At 34.9% G+C, this 24154-nt stretch overlaps 1 protein-coding gene across 1 annotated transcript in view; it reads right to left on the bottom strand.

The window, feature by feature from the left end:
• The window catches only part of EML5 (EMAP like 5), a 90410-nt gene that overhangs the window by 64475 nt on the left and 1781 nt on the right, over positions 1 to 24154 (bottom strand). The window contains exons 2-9 of the mRNA XM_018082138.1: positions 23020 to 23179; positions 18785 to 18883; positions 18156 to 18224; positions 14713 to 14898; positions 7346 to 7481; positions 4400 to 4601; positions 3195 to 3332; positions 2182 to 2438 (exon numbers count right to left, since the gene is read on the bottom strand). Of these exons, the coding sequence (XP_017937627.1) occupies positions 2182 to 2438; positions 3195 to 3332; positions 4400 to 4601; positions 7346 to 7481; positions 14713 to 14898; positions 18156 to 18224; positions 18785 to 18883; positions 23020 to 23179 (1247 nt within the window). The remainder of the gene's footprint in view (positions 1 to 2181; positions 2439 to 3194; positions 3333 to 4399; positions 4602 to 7345; positions 7482 to 14712; positions 14899 to 18155; positions 18225 to 18784; positions 18884 to 23019; positions 23180 to 24154) is intronic.

A 24154-nucleotide genomic window follows, 5' to 3' on the forward strand; every position in this document is an offset into this window, starting at 1 on the left:
TACCAAAAAACACATGTAGTCATTTTAAGATAAAGTTCAGAAAAATTCTGTTGCTGAATGATTCTAGAAACCTGGATTATTTTGAGAAAAAAAATGAAGAACTCATTTAGATTTGGCCACTGTAAATTACTGAAAACATCAATTTTCTGCTTGGATCCTTGTTACATCAATTTCCCCACCAGCTCTATTCATAATGACAGTGATCCAATCCCACGAAGTTTCACTTAAGAGCTGAAGAACGGAGTCAGACCAAAGGCTCATTTAATAAATAGTGTGTCTTCTGGAAGGGCCAGAAGCAGAGTGCAGGAGCAACACAGGAACGACGCAAGCAAATGTGAAAGCTGTGAGTTGGACTGAACACACAACTGTGAAACCTGAGCGGGACAACAAAATTCACTTCTCAGTCTTTAGTGGTAACAAAATTGAAGACAACTAGGCCGTGTTTTTTTCCTGTTTTCTTATTGTAGTTAGGATTCTGCCTAGTGGAAGCAAATAGGATGGGATGAGATGCAGGGGAGAGCTGCCGCAAGCACTGTAAGAACATAAGTTTTCAACAGAAGGATCGCCCTAGTAAGGGAGAAATCAAGTGTACTGGACTCAACAGAGTAAATAAAGAACAGCCCTAGAGAAAAGAAAGCAAAATGGCAATCAAATCAGAAATGAAGACTTAAAAAAAAAAAAAAAACAGCAAAACAAAACAAAAAATCAAATCAAACAACCAAAAAAACAAAACCAAAAACCAACAACAAACCTCCCACACTCAAGAAAAATTTTAACTACTATATACCTCTCCAAAAGCTGGAAAGGAACTCAAGTGCCCTGTTTGAAGATCCTTCAGCTCTGATAAAATAACTGCAACCTTTGACAAGGTTTACTTTATAATCTCTTTCAATTACTAATCCACATAAATAATGACTACTAAAACTGGTTATATCAATAACATGGTCCTACAGATCTTTCAGTACCAGGAAACTGAAAGTTCCTTTACTCACTTGTAGTGGAATTTCAAGTGTTATGCAATTTGAATACTATTTTGAAATATTAGGACATTCCTCTATCTCCACTGACTTTGCTCAACTTTTTTCATAAACCAAGTTTTAAAATTCCACATTCTAACATATAAAAAACTCCAGGTTGAAAGCTGCCTATATAACTTCAAATTGCTCCTTCTGTGTGTATATTTGTTACTGTCTAAGTTCTTACTATCTTCTCTTATGTATCTTCTGTCACGTTCATTACACAGAATCAAAATTAATTAGATGCTTCAGCAAAGAGAGTCACAAAAAGCTGCATGGATCTGTGACTAATGTACAGTGTAAAGCATAAATATTGCACAACAATGAAGGGAAAAGGTAAAAAGTGGTGATGATAATACATAATTACTAAAAATATGATGAGTGGGGAAAATATCATTATGTAAAGAGTGTATATAATAGACAGAAGAAAGAAGTCAAGCCTTGTGATAAATACTGCCCTTGGCATATTCTAATCAGGATTACTTAAATTTGAAGCTTTGAGATATTGTAATATGTGCATATGTCCTCTACAGAGGGAACTGTCTTGATGGAAATTATTTCAACAATAAAGGATTGTTCAGTCAAGATTTCAAGAGTGTTATCTTGAAAACACTTACAATAATGGGGCTATCAAAAAGTTTCTCAGTGTAAAAGCTCTTTTAAGTGAAATTCCTCAGTTCTGCTGCAAACATAGTTCAGGAAAATCAAATTACTCTCCTGAGCTGCAACATACTGATTTTTTCACATATTTAAAAAAACCTACAGCACAATTAAGTGGTAATTCATTTAATAACCAAGCTCCACAAGTACAAAGCTATTAAGCTATTGCAAAATTGAATTTCAATGTTGCATTTTTCTCCTTCTAAAAAAGTGAGAGCAAAAATTTACTTTTAAGAAATAAAACAAATTATAAGCCAACATATCTAGCATGAAAAGATGCATTATAAAGGACAGTAAACATATAAGGATAAAAATACTTAAGTAACTTTGCCATAAAAATGCCGTACTTATTCAAATATAGAAAATATTTATACAAAGTTACAAAAAATTTTCACTATAACCACATGCTTTGAACTAGGATTTACATTTGTTTTTTTTTACAAAACTACTATACATTATTTCTATAGTAAGTAACAAATATCATAAAGACAACTCAGAATCTTACTTGGCATTCTGTAAAAAAGTCTCTTTCCATTGCCATCATTGGTCTGTAAGTATTTACTGTCTGAAGACCAATCCATATGCGTAATGAAACTTAAAGATCCAATACATTCCCCAACTTTCTTGTATCGTTGAACAACACCATATATATCCACAGAGCTGTCATTGGAACCAACAGCTAGGAAATTCCCATCTGGAGAATATTTGAGTTCATGAATAGCTTCTTTCCTGTCTTTGATATGAACAACCTCAGTCATATCTCTGTAGTATGAAAGAAAGCATGTCATAAGCATAGAAGAGCCTTATCACAGTGTCAAGTTCCCAGTCTTAAAAAATGGACAAGATTGTGAAAGTATGAAGTGAACTTTACTATCCCATGTGTAAACACAAAACTGCTGTTTTTAGAGTTGGTTAGGGCTTCATGGCCAAAAAAAAGAGAAGGGAACAGTGACACAAGAAGGTGTTGCACTGGGCTGAGGGAGAGCAAACAAAAGGCACTGTTCAAACTGGGTCCACAAGAAAACCTCATCAGGGAGGTTACCAGATTTTTATTCACCCAGGGAAGAAAACTTCACTGACATGAGACAGAGATCTCATTTTCCTTTTAAAACTGTGGGATTTCAGCAACAAGTCAGCACTGGGTTTATATGCGTGATGTGCTGAGAGCAAAATTCCAACACAGGGAAACAATTTATGAATGAAATTTATTTCTTAGTAATTCAAGAATAATTAATGAAGTTAAAACCTAAAGTAAAACATTTCCTAGAACACTGCCACTCTCTGTAAATAGACCAATATACTTTTTCAAATGGGTTGTTATAGAACAACATGAACATATGTAGCACATTTAAAAAATCCGAGAATTAAAATTTAATGCTCAGATGTAACTTAAAACAAAAATTTAAGTGACCACATGTATGGTCACTACAGTGTCAGTATACATACAATCTATAAAAACAATTAGATAATCTGCTTGAAGGAGTTAATAATGTATCTGCTTTTAATTTGGTAGCATACCTGACTCGCAGTACAGTGAAAGAGCCATCCTTCATCCCAAGAGCGAGATGGATTCCGTCAGTACTGACTGCGGCACAGCGAATGGGTTCCTCCATGTTGCACCGGGCAATCAGAGCATGGTCTATTAAACTCCAAATTCTAAAATAAAGTAATTATTTCAAATGTGAAAAGGGGTTTGCAGCTTTGTTATAGGTAAGATGAAGTCCGCAATTTCTGAAGAATGTCAGACATGGCAGTGTCCTATTTTAAAATAATTTTCCACAAGAAAAATCTTGGACAAAAGTGTGAATTTTGTATAGAGCAAGGAATAGTTTTATATTTTAAAAGGTGAGAAAATATCTAATGAGAAAATGAGGGAATAGATTAATTTTGTTTGATTTTTTGAACATAAAAAATGATAACATGACAATATATACTTTCAGACCACTCCTGTGAAAATTCCACTGTTTCGCTAATCGTTTTAGCCAAGAACATTAAATAACAATTATAAAGACTTTGATCAGTATAAATAACTTTTTCTACTAACAAGTCATTACTAATAACTCCTTATAACTAATAATACTATATAATATGTAAGTTTTTACTACAAGATACATTATAATATCTATCATTTACAAGATATAACTGGAATTTTAGAGTATTATTTCAATTTTAATAACTGAACTACTGATTTGCTTAACCATGTTACACTTAAGATATTTTTAAGAAAGAAAAGGTGTTTTTGACAAAAAAAAAAAAAAGAACTTGTAAAAGGGATTAATTCAGTGGGTTTTCTGAGCATTAATATTCTGTTTACAATGCATGCATTAAGTCTGATGAAATTCCCAAACTAAAAGTTAATTTGCAGCATGTGGAGAAGTTAATATGGTAAGAGTAAAATATATAAGTTTTTATTACAATTTTTTCATTGTAACCTATGAATGCTTAACATAGCTCCTGGAAAGGGAACATTTACAGGATACTTGTCTCTCTGAGTGCTCAATATTAGTCTAAATGAAATCTTTTCAAATTTTGTACATGGTTTTTTGAGGGAAATATATACCTCCACTATATTCGAGCACTAATTTCATGCATCCCTAAACTGTAGGAGCACTTCAATGCCACATTTTAATACCTTTAAAATGCACACATTTCAATTAGGTTATCTACAAAATTATTGGTTCGTATAAAACTGCATGCAGTTAAACAAACAAACAAGAGTTAACCTGACTGATCGATCATCACTTCCAGTCATTGCCAGGGGTTTTGTAGGATGGACAGCCAAAGCCCACAGCTCTCCCTCACAGTGCCCCTGCATTATCAGGAAAGGCTTATTACGCTCATGCACCACAATCTCAAAAATTTCACTATCTTGTGTCCCGACAAGTATATGGTCTCCTCTCCAGCAAACACTTCTTACAGACAGACCTGTAGAAGAGATTGTTATTGAGAGACACATCCTCAGATATCATGAAGCAAAGGTAAAGTAGCACACACCAAAACATAAAAGTAAGAAAATGTCAAGAAGTATCCACGCACCTTCTCTTACTCCTCCATTTACTCCTTTTATCTATTCCATATAACACATACTTGCACTTGGAACATAAACTTTTCAAGTTTAGTATTAAGAAATTTCTAAAATAAAATGTGAGCCTTATTTCAATAAAGGAAAAATATAGTACTGACATTTGCAGATGAAATTATGCCTTTAATGTCTCTAAGTTTCAACAAAATTAGCAGAGACTATAAATTACAGTTTCTGATCAAACCATGGACCTTAGTACTAGCTAGATGAACCTACATTATTTAAGTGACAAAAGCATCAGTGGAACAAGCATTATATGTTAGAAAGTCAAAGAGCCCAATTCTTTGTAACATCTTAATAGTATATGAAAGTATTTGTGCCCACTAAACAAAAAAATAATACTAAATCAAATTGAAACAACATATAGAGAGATTAAAAGGGTTTATGATGGAATTTAACAGCATTTCTAACAACTAAATTAGCACTTAGGCTTATAGTGAATGTAAGCACTCACAGTTGTTGTTTGTAGATAAGGTCAAGAATAACAAAATGGAAGTTAAGACAGTTTACACTGAGAACCCAGTCTTAGGTGCCTGATTTTAGTAATAGGCACCTTTTAAAACAGGCTGCATTTATTACCTTCTGATAATGCAACTCAATTTTGCCAATTTGAAATGCTCATAACCAGATGGTAGCAATGCCTGACTTAATTAACTTTGCCTAAGCACTCACTCAAGAATATCTTTGAAAAGCTACTCTAGATTAATATGTGAGACACAATTATATATATCAAATAAGAGAAAGGAATATTGTAATGGTCCAGACTGATGTTCTTTGGAAAAATATTTCTAACTATGTAGAGGGAAAAGAAAAGCCTTATGTTATTAAATTTACATTGGAAAGAAACTGAATGACTCACAAACAGGGAATGGTGGGTTAGTAGGCCAGTGTGGTGCATCTGCATGGATGTGTTAATTCTGAAAAAGCAAACGTTCTCTCAAAGCAAAGATCCTGATGGTGCCTACTTAACATGCTTTGCATTACAAGATAGCCTTCCAATGCACAAATAAGACTCCCTCCACATGAAACAGAACAATGTGCTCCAGGAGTGCAATGCAATTTTCAGTCTGCTGAACCAGACTAGAGCTAACAGCCCTCAAACACCCCTCAAAATGCATATATATTGTTCTACTCTGACCCCCTACAGCATCTGTTTTGCTTTACAGATTTGATCTGTCGACTGTACTGGTGAATATAACCACGTTATCATTCAGTCCTATAATTTAGACATTATATGGCTATTCTCTCTACAGTGATTAAAAAATAAAGAAACAACCAACATCTTTGATAAAGGATGATTAAGATACTTGTTTCAGTAATTTGGAACTTCCTGTGGTGGAGGGAGACATTTTGAAATACAATGTGACTACCTGGAGAACATGTGTAGAGTCAACTAATTGCTGCAAGCCATTCACAAGGATACAGATCTTGAGTTTATGTTCACAAGAAAAATTACCAAATGGTAAGGTATAGAAGCAGCAAAAAATGCAATTAAGAAAACAAGTAAAAGGACAGGTCGTTATGGCAATCCTCAAAAGTATACAAGAAGGAAAAAAAAGCAAAGGGGAAAAATTCAAGAAACAGATTTTATTAAAGACAAGTGTTCAAAAAAATCTATTAGCTCTGTCATGGGCATTTGACAAGGGAAAAGAGTTCATGGCAAGATCCTGTTACATCAAAAGTAAACAAGACAATCTAGAGTGGATATCAAGTTTGAAAGAAAGAAATGGGGAATGAAATACAGCTTTCATTTACATGCAACAGAGCTGAGAAACAGCAGCTGAGTAAATTCAAATTTAAAACAGAGCCTCTCTACTACAGGGTGTATTTAAAATGGAATGTACTGAATCTTGTTGCAGTATTTCACAGTCTTGGTGGGAATACAAATCAATTACAGCATACAAAGACTTAACATGTTATGTATTGACCCTGAGTATCTGATTGCCATCAGACATTCTACCACATTTTCAAATTCTTGGCAAGATATTAGAAAATAACAAAGTGACTGAGGGCAAAGAAAACCAAATGCCAACAAAAGCAATATTGTAAATGACATTAGTCCTTCAGCATATGTTTGCATTCTTTTCCTAAATCATTACAGCAATAATATCTAGAACACTCTATGTAAAAATTTAGCATGACAAACTGTAACTGAAGTCGTAGGCATACGTAAGCAGTGTTCTGTGTAAGCAGTGTTCTAAGTACCGCAAAACTGTAAATAACTTCCAAATAGTTTTAATAAAAATTTGAATAACTAGCAAACACAAGTTTTGGACTCTGTTGGTTTACATTGTAGATCCTACTGTCTCTTCCAAGTTCTCTTTAAGCATTACTGTTCCTTGTTAAAAGCTGCTGTGGTCTAGAGACAATGTGCATAAAAAGTTGAATCTTCATCATATGTTTTACAGTAACTTTGAAGGACTATGTGACCTTCACATTAGTGGGCATGATTTATTCCATTTCTAGCAAATAGTTTACAGCAACATACATGAAACAGTCTTTTTGGTTTTTCAAGTCTTTTTTTGTTCAAAACACTGACAAATTTCCTACCTTATTGGTATATTGAAAGTGATAAACTTCTGTTTACCTTTATATCCCTGGTCTGTTTCCCTGAGATCAATCACAGTAATTGGTTTAAAATTTAAGTCCCACAAGCGAACACAGCCATCCCTGCCACCAGTGGCAAAACCCTCTTCACATGCATTCATGCTGAAAATTCCTGCCTAAAGAGAGAAGAAAGTTATTTTTAACAATATACATAGATTAGAGAAACCAGTATGCAACTAATAAAAGCTTTAAATATGAAAGAGTCAGAAACGGAAACAAACTCACAACAAGCAGGATTCATATTCAGTGACAAACAGTAAGACAATTATTGCAATAATGCTTTCATGCTAATAATCATCATCATAGTGATGTTGTTTTTTATTCCTAGAAAGAGCTCAGTTTCATATCCTCTTGCCTTAGGACCTGGTCCAACTCTAATAAATGTCAGCATGAAGATATCCTGTGATCTCTGCTAGGCTTGGTTTAGGGCCTTTATTGCTATTACTCAGCTTCTATAAAACAAGACAAAAAACATCTGGGGTTTTTTTATATGTTAAGCCAACAAAGACTGATTTTAAACTTAAGTTTAGGAACAAAACATAAGAAAAACAGCGATTACGCCATTGGAAAAGGCATAATAAGCTGTTATTTTAAAGGTGAACAATAGGAAACGAAACCTAGCCCGTTTTCTTCAACTCACTTGATCCATGTTTTCTTCAGGATAACAAAGAGGCAAGGATGACATATGTAATATTAAAATAAAGATATTGTAGTCACATAGACACGATATGTGATTTAACATGATACATACCTTACACACCCACTGTTGGGTTTTTTTTAATTACTAATCTCAAATTCAGAAGTAGCTCACACATTTCAGTAAGCAAAGCTACTGAAAGGGCAACTTTAACTGATAAGCCTATGAGAAGTTAAAAAAATTGCTCTATATTTATTGAAAGCATTTAATATTCAGCTATGACAAAAATAAACAAGAGAGCATTAGAAACAATGAAAGAGAAAATCTGTCTCTAAGTCCTGTCCAAAAGAAGGTAGAACAGCAAATAATATACATATATCTTCTATAATATTGTTCTGAAATTTCAGTTTAGTAAAGAAGTAAATGTAAATTTCCAATAGTTTGGTTAGGGGTCTGGATTTTACAGTAATGATACACATTAACCCTAAAGATGAAAGCAATTTGCAAAGGAGAGATTGGCTTTTGGGAGAAAACAAAGCTGTACACTCAAAGAACAAATCAGGTACAGTGTTGTGACTTATGAGAATTCCAAGGTACTCGTTACTATTCTCTCCTATCAGCATGTTTTTTCTTCTTAAATTACAACTAAGAAAAACATCATAATGGACTAGTCGTAACAAAATATGGACTACGTTTGCTTCTCTAACATCAGGTAACAAGGATATAATTTTTCAAGTTAAGGAAAAAGAAATCTCTTGGCCTTCACAAAAAAAAAGCCTATCATTACTAGAAGGTCAAATGACAATCAAAACTGAAAGACTATGGTGACAGAACTCAATTTTTTTAACATGTCATGTCCATCCTCAGGAAAGAGACTTTATGACATGCGACATTTTCAGGAGCAGTATGTGTCTAAACAGAAATGTAGTGGAATTTTTAAGTCATAAGCAGATTAGAAGGTTAACTCCTATTATCTCCAACGTCCTGAAAATCCTCTTTCTGTTTCTTTAGGAGCCTAGAGATTTTCAAAAATACAATACAAACTGTATTTGTTTCTCTCCATGTATGTCTATCTGTTTTACCGCATCAACCTTTAATATTGTGAGAACAAGTCTTATGAGGAGAAGCTGAGAGAAATGGGGGTGTTTAGCCTGGAGAAAATAAGGCTCATGGGAGACCTTATCACTCTCTACAACTACCTGAAAGGAGACTGTAGCAAAGTGGGGGATGACAGCATGAGAAGAAATGGCCTCCAGTTGCACCAGGGGAGGTTTCAACTGGATACTGGTAAAAATTTCTTCACTGAAAAGGTTGCCAGGCATTGGAACAGGCTGCCCAGGAAAGTGCTGGAGTGACCATCCCTGGAAGTGTTCAAAAAACATGTGGATGTGGCACTTGTGGATAGGGTGAACACAGTGGTGCTGGGTTAACAGTTGGACTTGATGATCTTGGGAGGTCTTTTCCAACCTTTATGATTTTAGTGTCATGGAACAAATAAAAGGCCAGAGAAATTTTGGCTCATTTTGTACCATATACTGAATTCTGCCCAAGTTTAAATCTTTTAAAGGCTCTTTTTGGAATGCAACCTTGATAATAGAATTATTTTCTTTTCTCTAATTAACTCTTTCCAAAATCCATTATTTAATTAGTCAGTATTAAAAAAATAATCAGACATTTGGTGATGTGGGAAGCTGGCTGAGTGTTCTGAAGATAAGATCAAGTGGATCCAGCATTAATCTGTTTTCCATTTCACAGAATATCCTTATCTTGAAAAGGACATACTGGTTGTCAAGGAGATTTGGCAGATGTTGTGCTTGCTCAATCTCTTGAAATGCAATAGGACGCTCTCATTTCAGTCTCTGTGCCACTGGAATAAGAGAACTAGATGAAAACTATAAAAAAGGTCCCTTATTAATGGGGACTGTAAGTATTTAATGGAAAAAGCTGAGCTTTGCTATTCTTCATGTAATTGTTAGGCTCACACTTCATGGGGAAAAGACAGATTCCTTACTGGGGTAGCTTGGCCTGTCAATTCCTCCCCTAAATCCTTGCTTTCAGAAATTGTCAAGATTATAATGCAAATCAACTTTGGAGTCTTCATGCTTCTCTTAATCCTTTAGCCTGAAATTTTTATTAACATAATGTGATTCTTGATGGTCAAAAGCCTTCTAGCAGTAATGAGAGGCAAACAATTGCACTGACTTCTTTAAATCCAATTGAACATGAGCCACAAAGACCAAGTGTGCTTCTGAATCAAAATAAAAGGTGTAGATCAAACTCTTCCATCTGAAAAGTTATGAAGCTTGATATACAGACTGCATTTTCTTTTATAAATTTTCATTACACTTCCTAATGAACTTTGAAATTCTGGAAATAACATCTCAAACTGATCAGCAGTTTTCTCAGAATGCTGAATATTTCCTGTTTTTTCCAACATAACCAGCTGGTATCACATCTGTGTTCTCTCTCAAATTCAAAAAAAAAAAGAAATGAGTGGACTGAGAGCAAATAAAGAAATAAATGCCCAGATCTACCAGAAATTATAGCTGAAAGAAGAACTTGACAAAGATGGTCTCTACTGCATGAATATTTTGCCACCGCTTGAATCCAAGAAGTTTCCGATACTTAGATAGTTTCTGGTTTTCTATTGCTGCTGAACCTATTTTGCCCCCCATGGACAAAAATCAAGTGCTAATTTATCTAAATGTAATTGTTTATATAAAATCCACCACACTAACTGTGACTACACAATTCCTAAAACACATGACTGCAGTCAGCTATAATTAGGACCAAGCTTGAAAAATCATAAGGAAACTTCAGAAAAAACTGACTACTACCGAGCAACATGGAGAACAGAGACATTATACCGATTCAAAAAGAACTCCAATGCCTCCTTTTTACTCCCAGATACAATATAGGACTTGGATGTTTGTAAAGCATGTACAGCAACACATACGTTGGGCACTTACTCTGAGACACTGTCTCTCCCAGTATATACTGCATAGTAAGGAAATGGATTGCAAACATTTAAGACACATGTCAGTAAGTTTACAGTGGAGAGACACTACCTTTTAATCCTCCTATCTAACAAATCACCCATAAAACAGTCTACAAATGCGCATAGTACTCTAACAATTTAAAACAGTTGCCTACACACCTCTCACTGGCTGACGTAAGTGGACAGTTATGTTTCAACCAACGATTACTCTAAGCAGTAGGAGAAAATACTGCATGTGTTGGTACATGATACCAGCTTAAAGCCATTCATTTAAGTTCATTATATTGTTTCCATCTATATTTAATTAGTATCCAGCCAACCGACATAGGCGTGCAATAGTTTTAACAGACTGCCTGTTATTTAACCTCAAGCTTGTTATTTAACCTCAGTTTCTGACATCAATCCGCACAACTTTAATGTGTACCTCTGAAAGACTATCTCAAAATTAATTATTCATCTGTTGAAAAAGCATCTTATGTACATTTACTATTCAAGGCAGGGTCATATCACACAAGAATCTTTAAAACATACAGCGTTGTTAAATAAGCATACAATTTTGTTTTAATATCCGAGTAACATCTATATGCATGGACTACCTTGAATTTAGAACATGTAAGATGATAAAATAAGTAGAAGATTCTATAGTCTGTTCTTTGCACTAGTACAAAAATGAGACATCTAATAAAAGATGATTTTTTTTTAATTAGTCAAGGTATATGTTAGCTTTCCAGAGTCAGATGCATTGCCTACAAATAACCTCCTGGAGTATTACCATTACCAGTGAATTTACACAGGCTTTCATGTTGCTGTTTTCTTTCTCCCTTTTAAAACTTTCCTTATTAGTATTATTATTTAGGAGGCATCAGCAAATCTAGAGTTGGAGTTTCCCATTGCTATCCATTGTTCCCTGCATATGAACTGTGTGCCTTTACTCCTAAGCCCTGCTCATTTCCATATTTTCCTACTTTTCATTCCTACTTCTATATTAAGTGAACTCTTCGATCCTTTTCCAACTAATTCTCCAGTCATGCCAACCAATTTGCTTTCAACTTTTTGTTTCTACTCAAAATTAGATAGGAAACTGCAGGAAATTCTACTTTCCTGTCTCTACAGTTTTCAGTATTGCTGTGACAGAAGACAGATAAACTCAATCAAGAATTCTTATTTTGCTTGTTAGTGCTAAAGTTGCTATCTGTTTCCTTGGTTGCTTACACGGGGAGAGAATGTTTTATTTTTCACATGGAATTATTCTCAAAATAAAAAATGTCTTTTTAGCTTGGATAATTGTAACAAAGATAGCCAACCTATGAAAAGAACATGTTTTCTTTATTAATGCAGACAACTTCCTTAATAATAATTTAATAATTGTGGAGATGGACTATATCTCCACATAACTAACATGCTTTAGAAAATGCTTTCCAGCATTTCAGATATTTACTGTTCATGCTGCAAGAGAGGAATACATGGTATTTAAGTAATTACTGAGACATGTCTTCCTTCAAAAAGCTTACAGTTTACTTCAAGCCTGTTGAGGAGTAATGATACAGGATGATAAACAGGCATTCAAGGACAACAATTCCAACACTAGCATACTGAACAGAAATTTATATCAGTTCCTTACTATGTGCACACTGTCCCTTTAGCAATATATGTGCATCACAAATGCTGTAATCTACACTTGCATTTTCTTTCAAAAGGACAGACAAGAAGGACATAATTGATAAAATTAGGTACAAAAGAACCATAAAATATCATGATAATAATTTAGTATGGCTGAAGAGGCACTCTCATTCCAAGTTGCTGCTTGTTGTGATTATAATAATCTGACAATATTATCCTTTAAGGTAACATTTTATTCTTGGTTTTTTTGGCTTTTTTTCCCCTGTGGAAATTGGTGAGATTTGTACTGACTCTAATCTCTTGTAAAAATGAATTTCAAAGACATGGACTGGTGTCCCTACTTAATTTTCAGTACTGCAAAGTACAATTCCATTGAGCCTACAGGACAGAGCCAAAAATAGAAGGCTAGATGAGACCTACTCCAAGGTCACCTGAGCTCCATCCACTGACGCTAAAGAAGATAAGGTGCACAGCACTTCAAGTTTGATCTTGTGGTCATCAAAGAACTGACAAAGCACATAAGGTAGTGAAGCAACAAGCTCTCATCATCCTACATTTACCAGTTATGCCATTTCACACTAAAACAGCTGAAAAGTACTGCATTATTCTGAGAAATAAACTGTTGCAATTCTAAGTCCTCCAAATAACAAATATGTTAATACGCAGGACAGATGTCTCCTACAGCACCAAACAGGGTGAGAGAATATTTTGGCATCAGTTTTGGATAGGAAACAAAGTGCACTTTTTCCTCTGGGAATCCAGGTCTGCACATGCTATGTCCACATCATCTTAGGAAAATATAGAATAGAACACTACCGAACAGTAAATATGAAAACTGAAACAAGAATTGAAGTTATAGAGTAAGAATCAAGGAATATTTGAAGACCAACATGTCCCTTCATGCTTCCTGATTCATAATTTATGCTTTCTTGAATATATTTAATATTTCTATAGATGCATACAGGACAGCATGTTTGTGTGTGTGTATATCTGTGTGTATATATATATATATACACATATGCATATAAAGAAGTCTCAAATACAAAAGATAGTCTGAGATGTTTTGCACACATATGTTCTTCATAACTTTATTTTTATTCATAATCAGGTACACTGTCATTGTACAACTTTCTGAATAAGCAGTGTAGTTGCTTCTAAATTATTAGCTCATTCAAAAAGCTGCAACCATCCTGAATGATGTTCCTAAATATTTGGTAAACCAAGAGCCTCCTCACTACAACTGACTGCAACCTCTCCAACACACATCATGCCTTAGTCCCCTCCTTTCTACCTGATTAAATCATAAAAAGTGAATCTTATACTTCAGTTACATACATCATGCCACCCAGTCCAACATTGCCAGTTAAAACAAAAACATTCTTAGAAGCAAGAATAATTAACTATTATTGATTTTTACCTAGAAGTTTGAAGCCGTAATATTGGAGCTCATATGCTTGTATTTTTACACTACTTTAAACTGCTAAAAAGGGAACTTCAAATATTAGCTAGAAAGTACAATGCTTTCCAAAACAAAAATTAACATTCAACCAGCAAATCATATAGCTTTATAAAGTGACCTTAGCAGTTTCATGCCTCACAGGGTAAAACAAATTGGTTGGCTTTTTTTTAAGGTGATACTTATACAAAGTTTAAGTCAAATTTTGCATTATATTATCCAATTAGTACCAGGAGAGGAAATGAGGACTCTCATAGTTTGGCATCTACAAATTAGATTGCAATGCACCAAGTGGGGTTTTTTTGCTGCCTATTTTAATGTCAAAACTATATACTTTGAAATAATATGGAAAAGATAATTAAAACTTATATAGCCAAATTATAATCACTTTATAGTTGCACTAAACATTTCAATTAAAATGTTACCAAGCACTTTTGAAAAAGGTTATTAAACTTTCATTGAGATGTCTCCACTTTCCAAAGCTGTATACTGCTCTAAAAACTGTTTGAATAAGACATACTGAGTCTCTATCGTTGAAATTGTTTAGGAACACAGACAAGATGACCTTGCATTGCCCTTTCCAGCTCTGCAGAAATCAGCTTAACATTTTATATTAATTTAAAGAGATATACTTACAGCATGTGCTCCCTGTATTGTCCGTACAAGGTTGATTCCTTTCCATACATATATATCTCCATTCAATGCACCAGAATACGTCACTTCATCCCTTGCACAGGCGAGGCACAATATAGTCTGGAGATCACCGGTTTTGCCAAAAACACCACGTTTTGGTGTCAATGAATTGCCACACAAACTCCAGAACTGTAACATAAAGTGATTTAGAAACACAGGTATTTTGCTAATATCCTATAATTTAATATGTACATCTGAAAGAGAAGTACCTTGCATGCAAAAGACATCATCATTTATAGCCTTTTCCATGCTTCAGTTCTCCAGTTGTTTAACAACTTTTTATGCTATTAACCAACTCTATCTTTCCATAAAATCAGCATAGCAGGCTAGTTGGGAAGGAATTTTGGGGTACTAAATCAAACTAAAATTCTCTCAAATAGTAATTTGTGAATTAGTTGTATTTTAAGTCATTTTTTAAAAGCGTTTCATAATGGAATTGTCTTATCTTTCTTTGACGTAAGTCCTCCGCATTGCAAATGCTGCATTTGTACTTTATGTTATTTTAGACATTTAAAGATGTCATCTAAGCATGTAGATTTCTGATAAAGCTGCTATTTGTTCTGTTTGAAAACAGCTGGTTTAATTATTGACTTATCATTTCTCATCAGAACGCCTGATCACACAAAGTAGCCATCTAAGGGGGAGATTTTTAAGAACCTTCTAATAAACCATTAGCATGTGATTACAGCAATCACACGAGGGTGAATTTCCTCCTAGGTGACCCAACATGTACTAATGACTACTAAACTAAAGACATGCAAAGTCTCTTGTCAGAGCACAGTAATTGCCAACTAAATATCATGATACACACTGTAGTTTCTGAGATCTCTGCAAAAGAGAAACACTTGCATATTCATTTCAAACTCTCCTGTCCAGACATGGAAATGTGCGCATAAAAAAATCAAGAAGCTGCTGAAGTAATACAGCACAGTACATGAAAGCATTTATTTCATCGCTGCTGACAAGTTACTCTTACGTTGTCTCAGCATGTTTTCTGTATAGATGTTTATGAAATTGTATTTCACAGCAAGTCACTCCGTTATTAATAATCAGTTCAAAATTCTGAGCAGAGACTACAATTAATACAAGATAATGTAAGCAGTTACAATGAACTGATATTGCTCAATATTGAACTGATATGCTCATACATGAACAAATTTTTGTACCAGCAATATTGTAATTCAGAAATAACCATGTGCTGATTAGACAGATCTCTGCATCTTAACTAGTTGTGTTGGGTTTGGGTGAGGTGGCTAATTTTCTTCACAGTGGCTAGTATGGGGACATGTTTTGGATTTGTGCTGAACACAGGATTAAAAATAAAGAGATGTTTTTGTTATTGCTGAGCAGGACTTACACAGAGCCAAGGCCTTTTCTGCTTTTCATACTGCCACGCTGGTGAGGAGGCTGGGGGTGCATGGGAGGCAGGGAGAAGAGACAGCCAGGACAGGTGACCCCAACTGACCAAAGGGATATTCCAGACCATATGACATCATGCTCAGTATATAAAGCCAGGAGGAAGAAGGAGGAAGGGGGGACGTTTGGAGTGATGGCGTTTGTCTTCCCAAGTAACTGTTACATGTGATGGGGCCCAACTCTCCTGGAGATGGCTGAACACCTGCCTGCCTGTGGGAAACTGTAAATTAATTCCTTGTTTTGCTTTGCTTGTGTGTGTGGCTTTTGCTTTCCCTACCAAACCATCTTTATCGCAACCCATGAGTTTTCTGGCTTTTACCCTTTCAATTCTCTCTCTGATCCCCCTGGTGGGGCAGTGAGCAAGCAGCTGTGTGGGGCTTGTCTGCTGGCTGGGGTTAAACCATGACACCAGCATTTTTTTAACCAAAGTAGAGACTACAGGACATAGATTATGTTGTAGTTTCAGGAGTAACCACACAATCGCTCCATAAATCAAACACTTAGCTCCAATGTGGAAGTAGGTGATGCATCAGTTCACTTGGAATTATCTACATAATTTAAGTAGTATCATAATTTGTATAAAATATCATGTGAGAAAAATATAATAGTACTGAAAACATGAAAGTAATTATTGATATCTGAAAGAACAAGAAGAATGCATGGTTTAAGAAAAATATTCATCAACAAAAATCTCTTGCCTGATCCAAATGTCTATAAATCTCTAGAATTCAGATTTTTGCTTAATGTTTTCTCAAAGGATACAGGATACACCAATTATTCTTAAAATGTTATTGCTATTTAAAAAGCCTTCAAAGAACTTTAAAAGTTGTTCAAATAAACTTTTGCTTATCTAAATAGATATGTTTTGACATCACAGGCCATCTTAAATATACTAAATCACTGCTGGCAAATATTAGCTCACTATTGGCATAAAAGTCCTCTTAGATCATGAAGTAAAAAAAAAGGTCATTATTAACCAAGCTAATGGAAATATGTAACTGGCATGCTAAACACTCTGTCAAATCAGACTTATGCAATTTAGCCAACACATTGAAGACTTTTTCCCATAAACCACTAATAAATATTAATCTAAAAGTTCATTGTGTAAAAAGCAACACATTTTCCCCACCGTGGGAACCTACACATAAGAGCAATACAGAACTTTCAAGCTGCCATCTACTGCTGTTATGTGGTAAAACAGAAGACACTGCCTGGGAGAGCGCAGGGACGTTTTTTAGGAGCCATATTTCATGGCAGTGAATCATTGATAAACCTGCTTGCAGAGTTAAAGTTGAAAAAGAAGCTTTTGCTGCACAGTAGTTGGTACATGGATCAAACAAAGGATGCTTGAAAAAGACATGAACTGTCCAAATTATGAATCCTGTAACAGGTACAGAGTGCTCCAAATGATAAAGGTATGAGTAACAGCCGGGAAAAGAATTAAAGAAAGATCAAGCATTTTCCTTTCTCTTCCACTCTCTCTCCGTACTCTCTCAAATGGTAAGAAAAGGTTTTTCAACTCATTTCCCCTCTGTGGTGCAACAACTCATTCACTGTTCAAGAATCAGAAACTTGAGTACCTGGACTCACCTTAAACATGTGCATCCTGTCTTATGCTACTAGGGATTTCAAACAGCATGTTTTAGACAATGTAAATTTTAAGTTATATTACAATCACGACATACAGTGCTACTAAGAACTGTTTCATTCCTACTGCTTTCCTTCTGTCAGGGCACAAACTCTTTTGAGCAGAGAGGGTCTGTTTTCAACTACATAAATCTCATAAAATGTCTAGTGTAGTCAGGTGTGATTCATGATTGCATGGATTGCACCTAAAAAGTAAACTTATTCTTACAGAGAACTTTCCGTATTATCATCATATATTCCTTTTAGATCCTATTTTTATATATTTTATAGAGTATATATTACTGGATCTTAAATATTTTATGAATTAACATTTATTTCATTACCTTGATGTGTTTTACGCCACAGCTGACGAGCTTGTTTGGCTGGTATAAATCCCAAGAAATATCAAATATCTGCATAAAAAAACCCAAGGATGTCAGCAAAGATGGCTTTTCTAGCATGGGACAGTAAACAGTAAAAACTTGTAGCAAATTAACAGAGAGTCTGAAATGCTTTAAATGGATCTATTGGAATTACTTTTTCATCCTCTCATTGAATACTGAAATTGCAATGTATAGCTCATGTGAGTTCTGGGTTTTTTTCCCCAGGATAATTAAAACACATGATAAAACAACATTAAGGTTCATTTACAGACTAGAAAAATTTAAGCAACTATTTGCATTTTGATTTCCCATATGGGTCTAGGAAGAGTATTAAATCTGCACTTCTCCTACATGCTTACAGTCTCAACAAACCAGACACAAATAAGTGCTGAGTTACGCATTTTATTTGAGAAATAAATGCATATATTTTAAATATCTTCATATATCTTAATACATATCCAAACTTTATGCAAATTCAATTTCTAAAATACAAAATGTTTTTTGTTCAGACATAGCTCTAGTAATTATACACAGACATAGTTTAACAAACTAACATTACACTGACACTCAGATCCTTTAGTTATACTTACTCTGTCTGTATGACCAGGAGCCATTGACAACAATTTTCCTTTTCTCCAGTCCCATACACAAACTGTGTTTTTTGAATCCAAACCAACTGAGACCAAACGCTAAAAAATGTCCAAAGTAAAAAAATAACTCAATATATTAATGAAAGATAGAATCATGATTTTGAATGAATGATAAAAACTTCCTAACATATTTAAGTTAGAAGCAATACCTACATTTTGATATAGAAGAAAACATAAGCTACATCTTGTGCAAAAGCTTCCATAGATGCATCTTTTCAGTTACATCATGATCATGAAAATCTTCTTAGATAACAATGCATTTATGATTTATAACGTTTAATATACATAATTATATATAGCACACATGGCAAGGAACAGTCAGGAGACATTTGTAAAAAATGAATAATCACTGAAGTTAATGAAACTATGTGTGTTTAATTGCATATAACTTGAAGAATTTAATGATTTACATTACAATTTCAAGAGATACAAAGAAAAAATATTTTCTTCAATCTTCTTGGAAACAAACAAAATATTATAAACAATTAAAAGTCTTAAAAGTCTTTTGCTTGATTCTTCAAGACATGTATGATTAACTATTTCTGAATCTTTTCTCAAAACAGAACCCAACAAGACCCCAAATATACAATTTGTCTTTATGAAGTCTTTAATACTCAGAAAGAGTTTGAAACCAGTTAAACTGTAAAACCAGGAAGGACAAAAAGTTTTTCAAAAAAATATAGAAAAATAAAAGTTTGAGATCTTCCTATGCTCTGCAGCCTGTCTTGACTTCACTGTGAAGACACCTTGAACAGATTTCTTGATACAAATCATTGACTATATTAGCCAAAACTTTTATCATATCTGTTAACCAGTTAAAATTTTATTTTTCCTATAGAAATTCTCAACAGAAAGACTAACAGGATTGAATAAAAAGAAGCTGAGTGATTTTGAGTTTGGTTTTTAAAGAAAATTGAGTATTTTTGTTCATTTTATGCATGAATTGTGATACCTCAATGTTGATAAATAAAAGCTTTGCAAATCTTTAAGACAAAGTTTTTTCACTGTTCAGCAGTTAATATCTACACACATTATAGACAAATTTATTTTCAATTTCTATGTAGATTATCAAAGTGAGTTTGTAAAAGCAAAAGCAAACCCCAAAGACAGGAAGCTATTCCCAATTTCTTTACTGTCTGAAAAAATCCAAGATTATGAAAAGAAAAATAAAAATGTTAAATACAACTTCTATCCATGCTTCTTATTTATTAATACTGCAAAGCCTAACCTTTCTATTCCATTTTTGAAAACATTGTTGGAAGGAGTATCAGTTTCAATTCCAGCTACACTTCCAAATAGTTCAATTCCAGTCCTACTACAGAATGAATGTATAAATGCAGACTAGTTTTACAATTACTGCATACCTATCATAAAAATGTGGGTGAAGCCTTTCCAGGCACCGACCTCTCAAAAAGGGAGATTAAACAATGTTCTTGGTTCTCCTAAGAACTAGAAAATCTTGCTTGTAATGAGCACACCCACTCTCAAGTAGACCTCAGAGAAGAGCAAAAAAACACCAGCAAGCTTGGAGAATAAAGTATCATAAAGTGAGTTGAACTCTCAACACCAGGGAGACTGAAGGGTAACCTTGGGTTTAGATAACACAGCTGCACCAGTGAATCATCAGGTTCCCCTGACTAACAAAGAACAATAAGGAATAAATAATGTCCTCCTGTGCCAGACCAGTGGCGGTGAGAAGGAGAACATGTGTGTGGCACAGCCCGATATGAAAGATAAAACCTGAACAACTAATAAAATAAACTTTGAAGAAGGCTTGACCTCACTTCAATCCATGCATTCCTTCCCAGTGGAGATGTCCAGCATCGTGACAATAATCCTACAGAGATCAGTAATAGGAACCATATTTTTCTTGTGATCCATATTGCAATCGCTTTTGTTGTGACTTTAGTATATTGCTGCATCACCCTAATACTAACCCCTTACCCTAAACCCTAACTCTTACCCAAATAATGCCAAGTAAGTATATTTAACATCAAACATTAAACCTCTAAAACAACCTGGTTAAAGATTGACAAATTTGGATTTTAAAGGATGGGCAAGATATAAACAAGTGTTTTGCAGATCTTTCTGAACTGGATTTGTGGTGTATAGTATTTTCATAGTGTCCTAGTTAGAACAGCTGGGACCAGTTCATCACTGTATGAGTGTAACCCAAAACTTGTATTCTATAGCCTTCCAGGTCATTTCCCAGAAACTGTTATCAACAGATCATTTATACCATCTGCCCAGAGCAACCCTGACTCCTCAGGCTATAAGCTGGGTGTTAAGAGGCCTGTGAGATAGGAGGATGCTCCTGTCCTCACACCCATTGTGGAACTCCCACCCTGAGGAAGGTACTGGGCATTCCTGCCTGAAACAGAGGATATATAATCTTGGAGTCTTGGGACTTTTTTTAACCACTCGTGGGATCCAGAGAAGGACTGTGACCACCACTCTCAACCAGACTGAGACCACCACTCTCGACTGGACTGCAACCACCACTTTTCAACCAGACTGCAACCACCACTCTAGACCGGACTGCACCAGCACTCTCACCAACGGGTTTTTTCCCTCTCCTTGTACTTTGGACTCAGGGGGGCTCAACAAACACCACTCTGTTCATGCCCCAGGGTGCTGGGTTATACATTTGGGTTTTGTGGGTTAAAACCAATTGTTTGTCTGTATAATCGTATTTATTGTATTATTTTATTAAATTGTTATTCTGACTTATAATCTCTCTTTTGAGTTGGATTCATTTCCTCTGCTGGTTTATCTTTAAACCAGCACACATAGGGAGACAATTCTGGAGATGCAGGTCTTGAAAAATCTGTATCCAGCTTTCCTTCAAGACAGTAAAATTCTAACAAATGCAACAAAAAAGGTGATCATATAGAAATGCTGAGAAAAGCAGACAGCCTAAATTCTGACCATTTATGGCTGTAGACACAAGAATCAGTACACAAGAATCCTAGAACAAATCACAGATCTACCTTCAAAACCCTCCAATACACACAGGGGATGTCTAACTGCATTCAAAAAAAATTAGGGGACTTCAATCCTAATTTAATACATCTTGACCTTAAATTATTATGGCCATTTACGTGAGGAAGTGACACGAGTTTACACAGACAAGAGAAAAGATATCGCAGTGAAGTAGAAATGATGTTCTAAGAAGAAGCTGACTCTGGGAGCTGACTTTCTAAACAGTGAGAAACCTAAATGATAAAATCTGTAGATCATTCCAACAAACTTTAAAATTCCCTACAACAATTACAGCATGTTTTAACAGAAACAAACTATCAGTAGGCTTTCTTCTGTTCGTGTTCAATAGAGCTCCATTTGATATTCTCTTAATAAGGATAGAAAGTGGTCTCTACAATACATTCCCCACTTGCTAAAAGATACTGACCTTTTTAGCAAGCAAAAGGAACTGAGAATACAGCTAAATCTGAGTATTCCATTGCAAGGCTGAGTGGGAGGGAAAATGTTTCGTAGACCAGGAAAACACAACCGCAGAAAGGATTTTCACAGTTAATACCTTTTCAGCTGCTACCTAATGTGTATTTTCCATTTCTAACACATCAATCAAGAAAGCCTCTTTACTCACAGGAGCAAGGGTCTGGTAAAAACAATCTCCATTATAGATAGCAGCTCTGAGAACCAATTCACTACTCAGAGAATGCTCTAAAGTAACAAAATTATAATCCAATAAAACATTTTTCTTGACTCTTAGATCCAGGACAAATGAGTCTGAACAACCAACCAAAATGTGGAGAGCCATCAGTGCATGCAGAGAAAGGGATACTGCCTAAAGATATTTAGAGTCCAAGATGAGTAACACAATGGTACTGCTACCACTCTGTGCACATGATGTGCCCCTGCATAGGGGGTCCACTATCTTCAACCATTTGGTCTAACCCTGAGCTGTGGCCCACAGACCACAAGAACCTCCCTACCACCTTATATTCATTTAAAACTCTTCTGAAGTTATACTTTTCTTGCCGAATGTGAATATTTGTCATTCATTAGTAATGTAATTTTATTTTCCTCAACTTGAGAATAAGCATATAAAACTTGGGACAATATACTTTCTTTTTTTAAGAAAAGCCACGACAGGATTTCTAACAGGTAAAATATTTATTCAAGTGTTTGAAAAAAGAATATTAATCACATACCTGACCATCTAAATCAAAAGCCAAGCAAGCTATACCGTGTGTGTGAACGTCTTTCAGAACAGACACAGTTTGCACAGTGTATGAATCCCACACGCAGATGTACGGTTCTTTTCCAACTTGACCTGTTGCCACCAACACACGTTCAGGGTGCAAAGCAAGGCTGCCAAAAAAAGATACAAAACGTTTTTGCATGGAACATGCATTTATATTTACCTAGTTGCACTAATATTTTCCCTTAAAAATTATTTTACAATATTTTCTCATTGATAGTAAATATTAACAAGCCATTTATTATCACAGATTCCACAGCGGCTGTAAAATTCCCTTAATACAGTACATACCACCACCTTTCTTCAATTTAAACCTTCAGGCCTTCGAAATTCAAACTAATTACAAAGTAGCCATTAATCCTCTGTTTCAAAAGTATTTATTATATTAGGTCAGATTTTCATGCACACTTACTTTCCCTTTCTTTCTCTTTCTTAACATTTAAGAACACAAGCAATGGGCAACAGAAGTTAGTGTTTAACTATCTACATATCTATCACCAATGCAGGACGGATCAATGCATCTCCAAAAGTATTTCATTCCACATAGTATTTGATGGCCTTTTTATTAGAGGACTGAATAGCCTTCTGAAGCTGTCTCTCCACTGACTGTACAGCAAGCCAAAGCATGACTAGCTTAGACTGGATGCAACAACTACACTTCAGATGACTACACTGAGGAGCAATGAAGATTATCCTAAATGCCTTAATTTTAATGTAGAACAATTGGGAATAGTTGGTTTTGAATAACTAGTTACTTTCCGCATTTCTAACATTGCAGAGAATTTTCTTACAGCTTGTATTTCAAAGCTATAAGAAGTTTTGTATTTTCAAAGTCCACTTGAGGATCATCAGAACTATTTTGCCAAATCTGGGACCAAGCTAGAAAGCACGCTAGTCAGCAAGATAGTCTTCATTTTGTTTGTGCAAGCAAGCTGCAAGGGAGGACAGGAGGTCTGAAGAGTCAGCTTTCATAATACAGAAAGGTAAGAATATATTCTAATAGAAACCCAAACAAGCTACTTGATGACATTCTACACAGACTAAGTACAGCAGTCCAAAATGATGTAGAAATACCACATGTAAAT

Source organism: Manacus vitellinus, unplaced genomic scaffold (genome assembly GCF_001715985.3).
Source record: "Manacus vitellinus isolate BGI_N305 unplaced genomic scaffold, ASM171598v3 scaffold_6_pilon, whole genome shotgun sequence".
Taxonomy (NCBI): domain Eukaryota; kingdom Metazoa; phylum Chordata; class Aves; order Passeriformes; family Pipridae; genus Manacus; species Manacus vitellinus.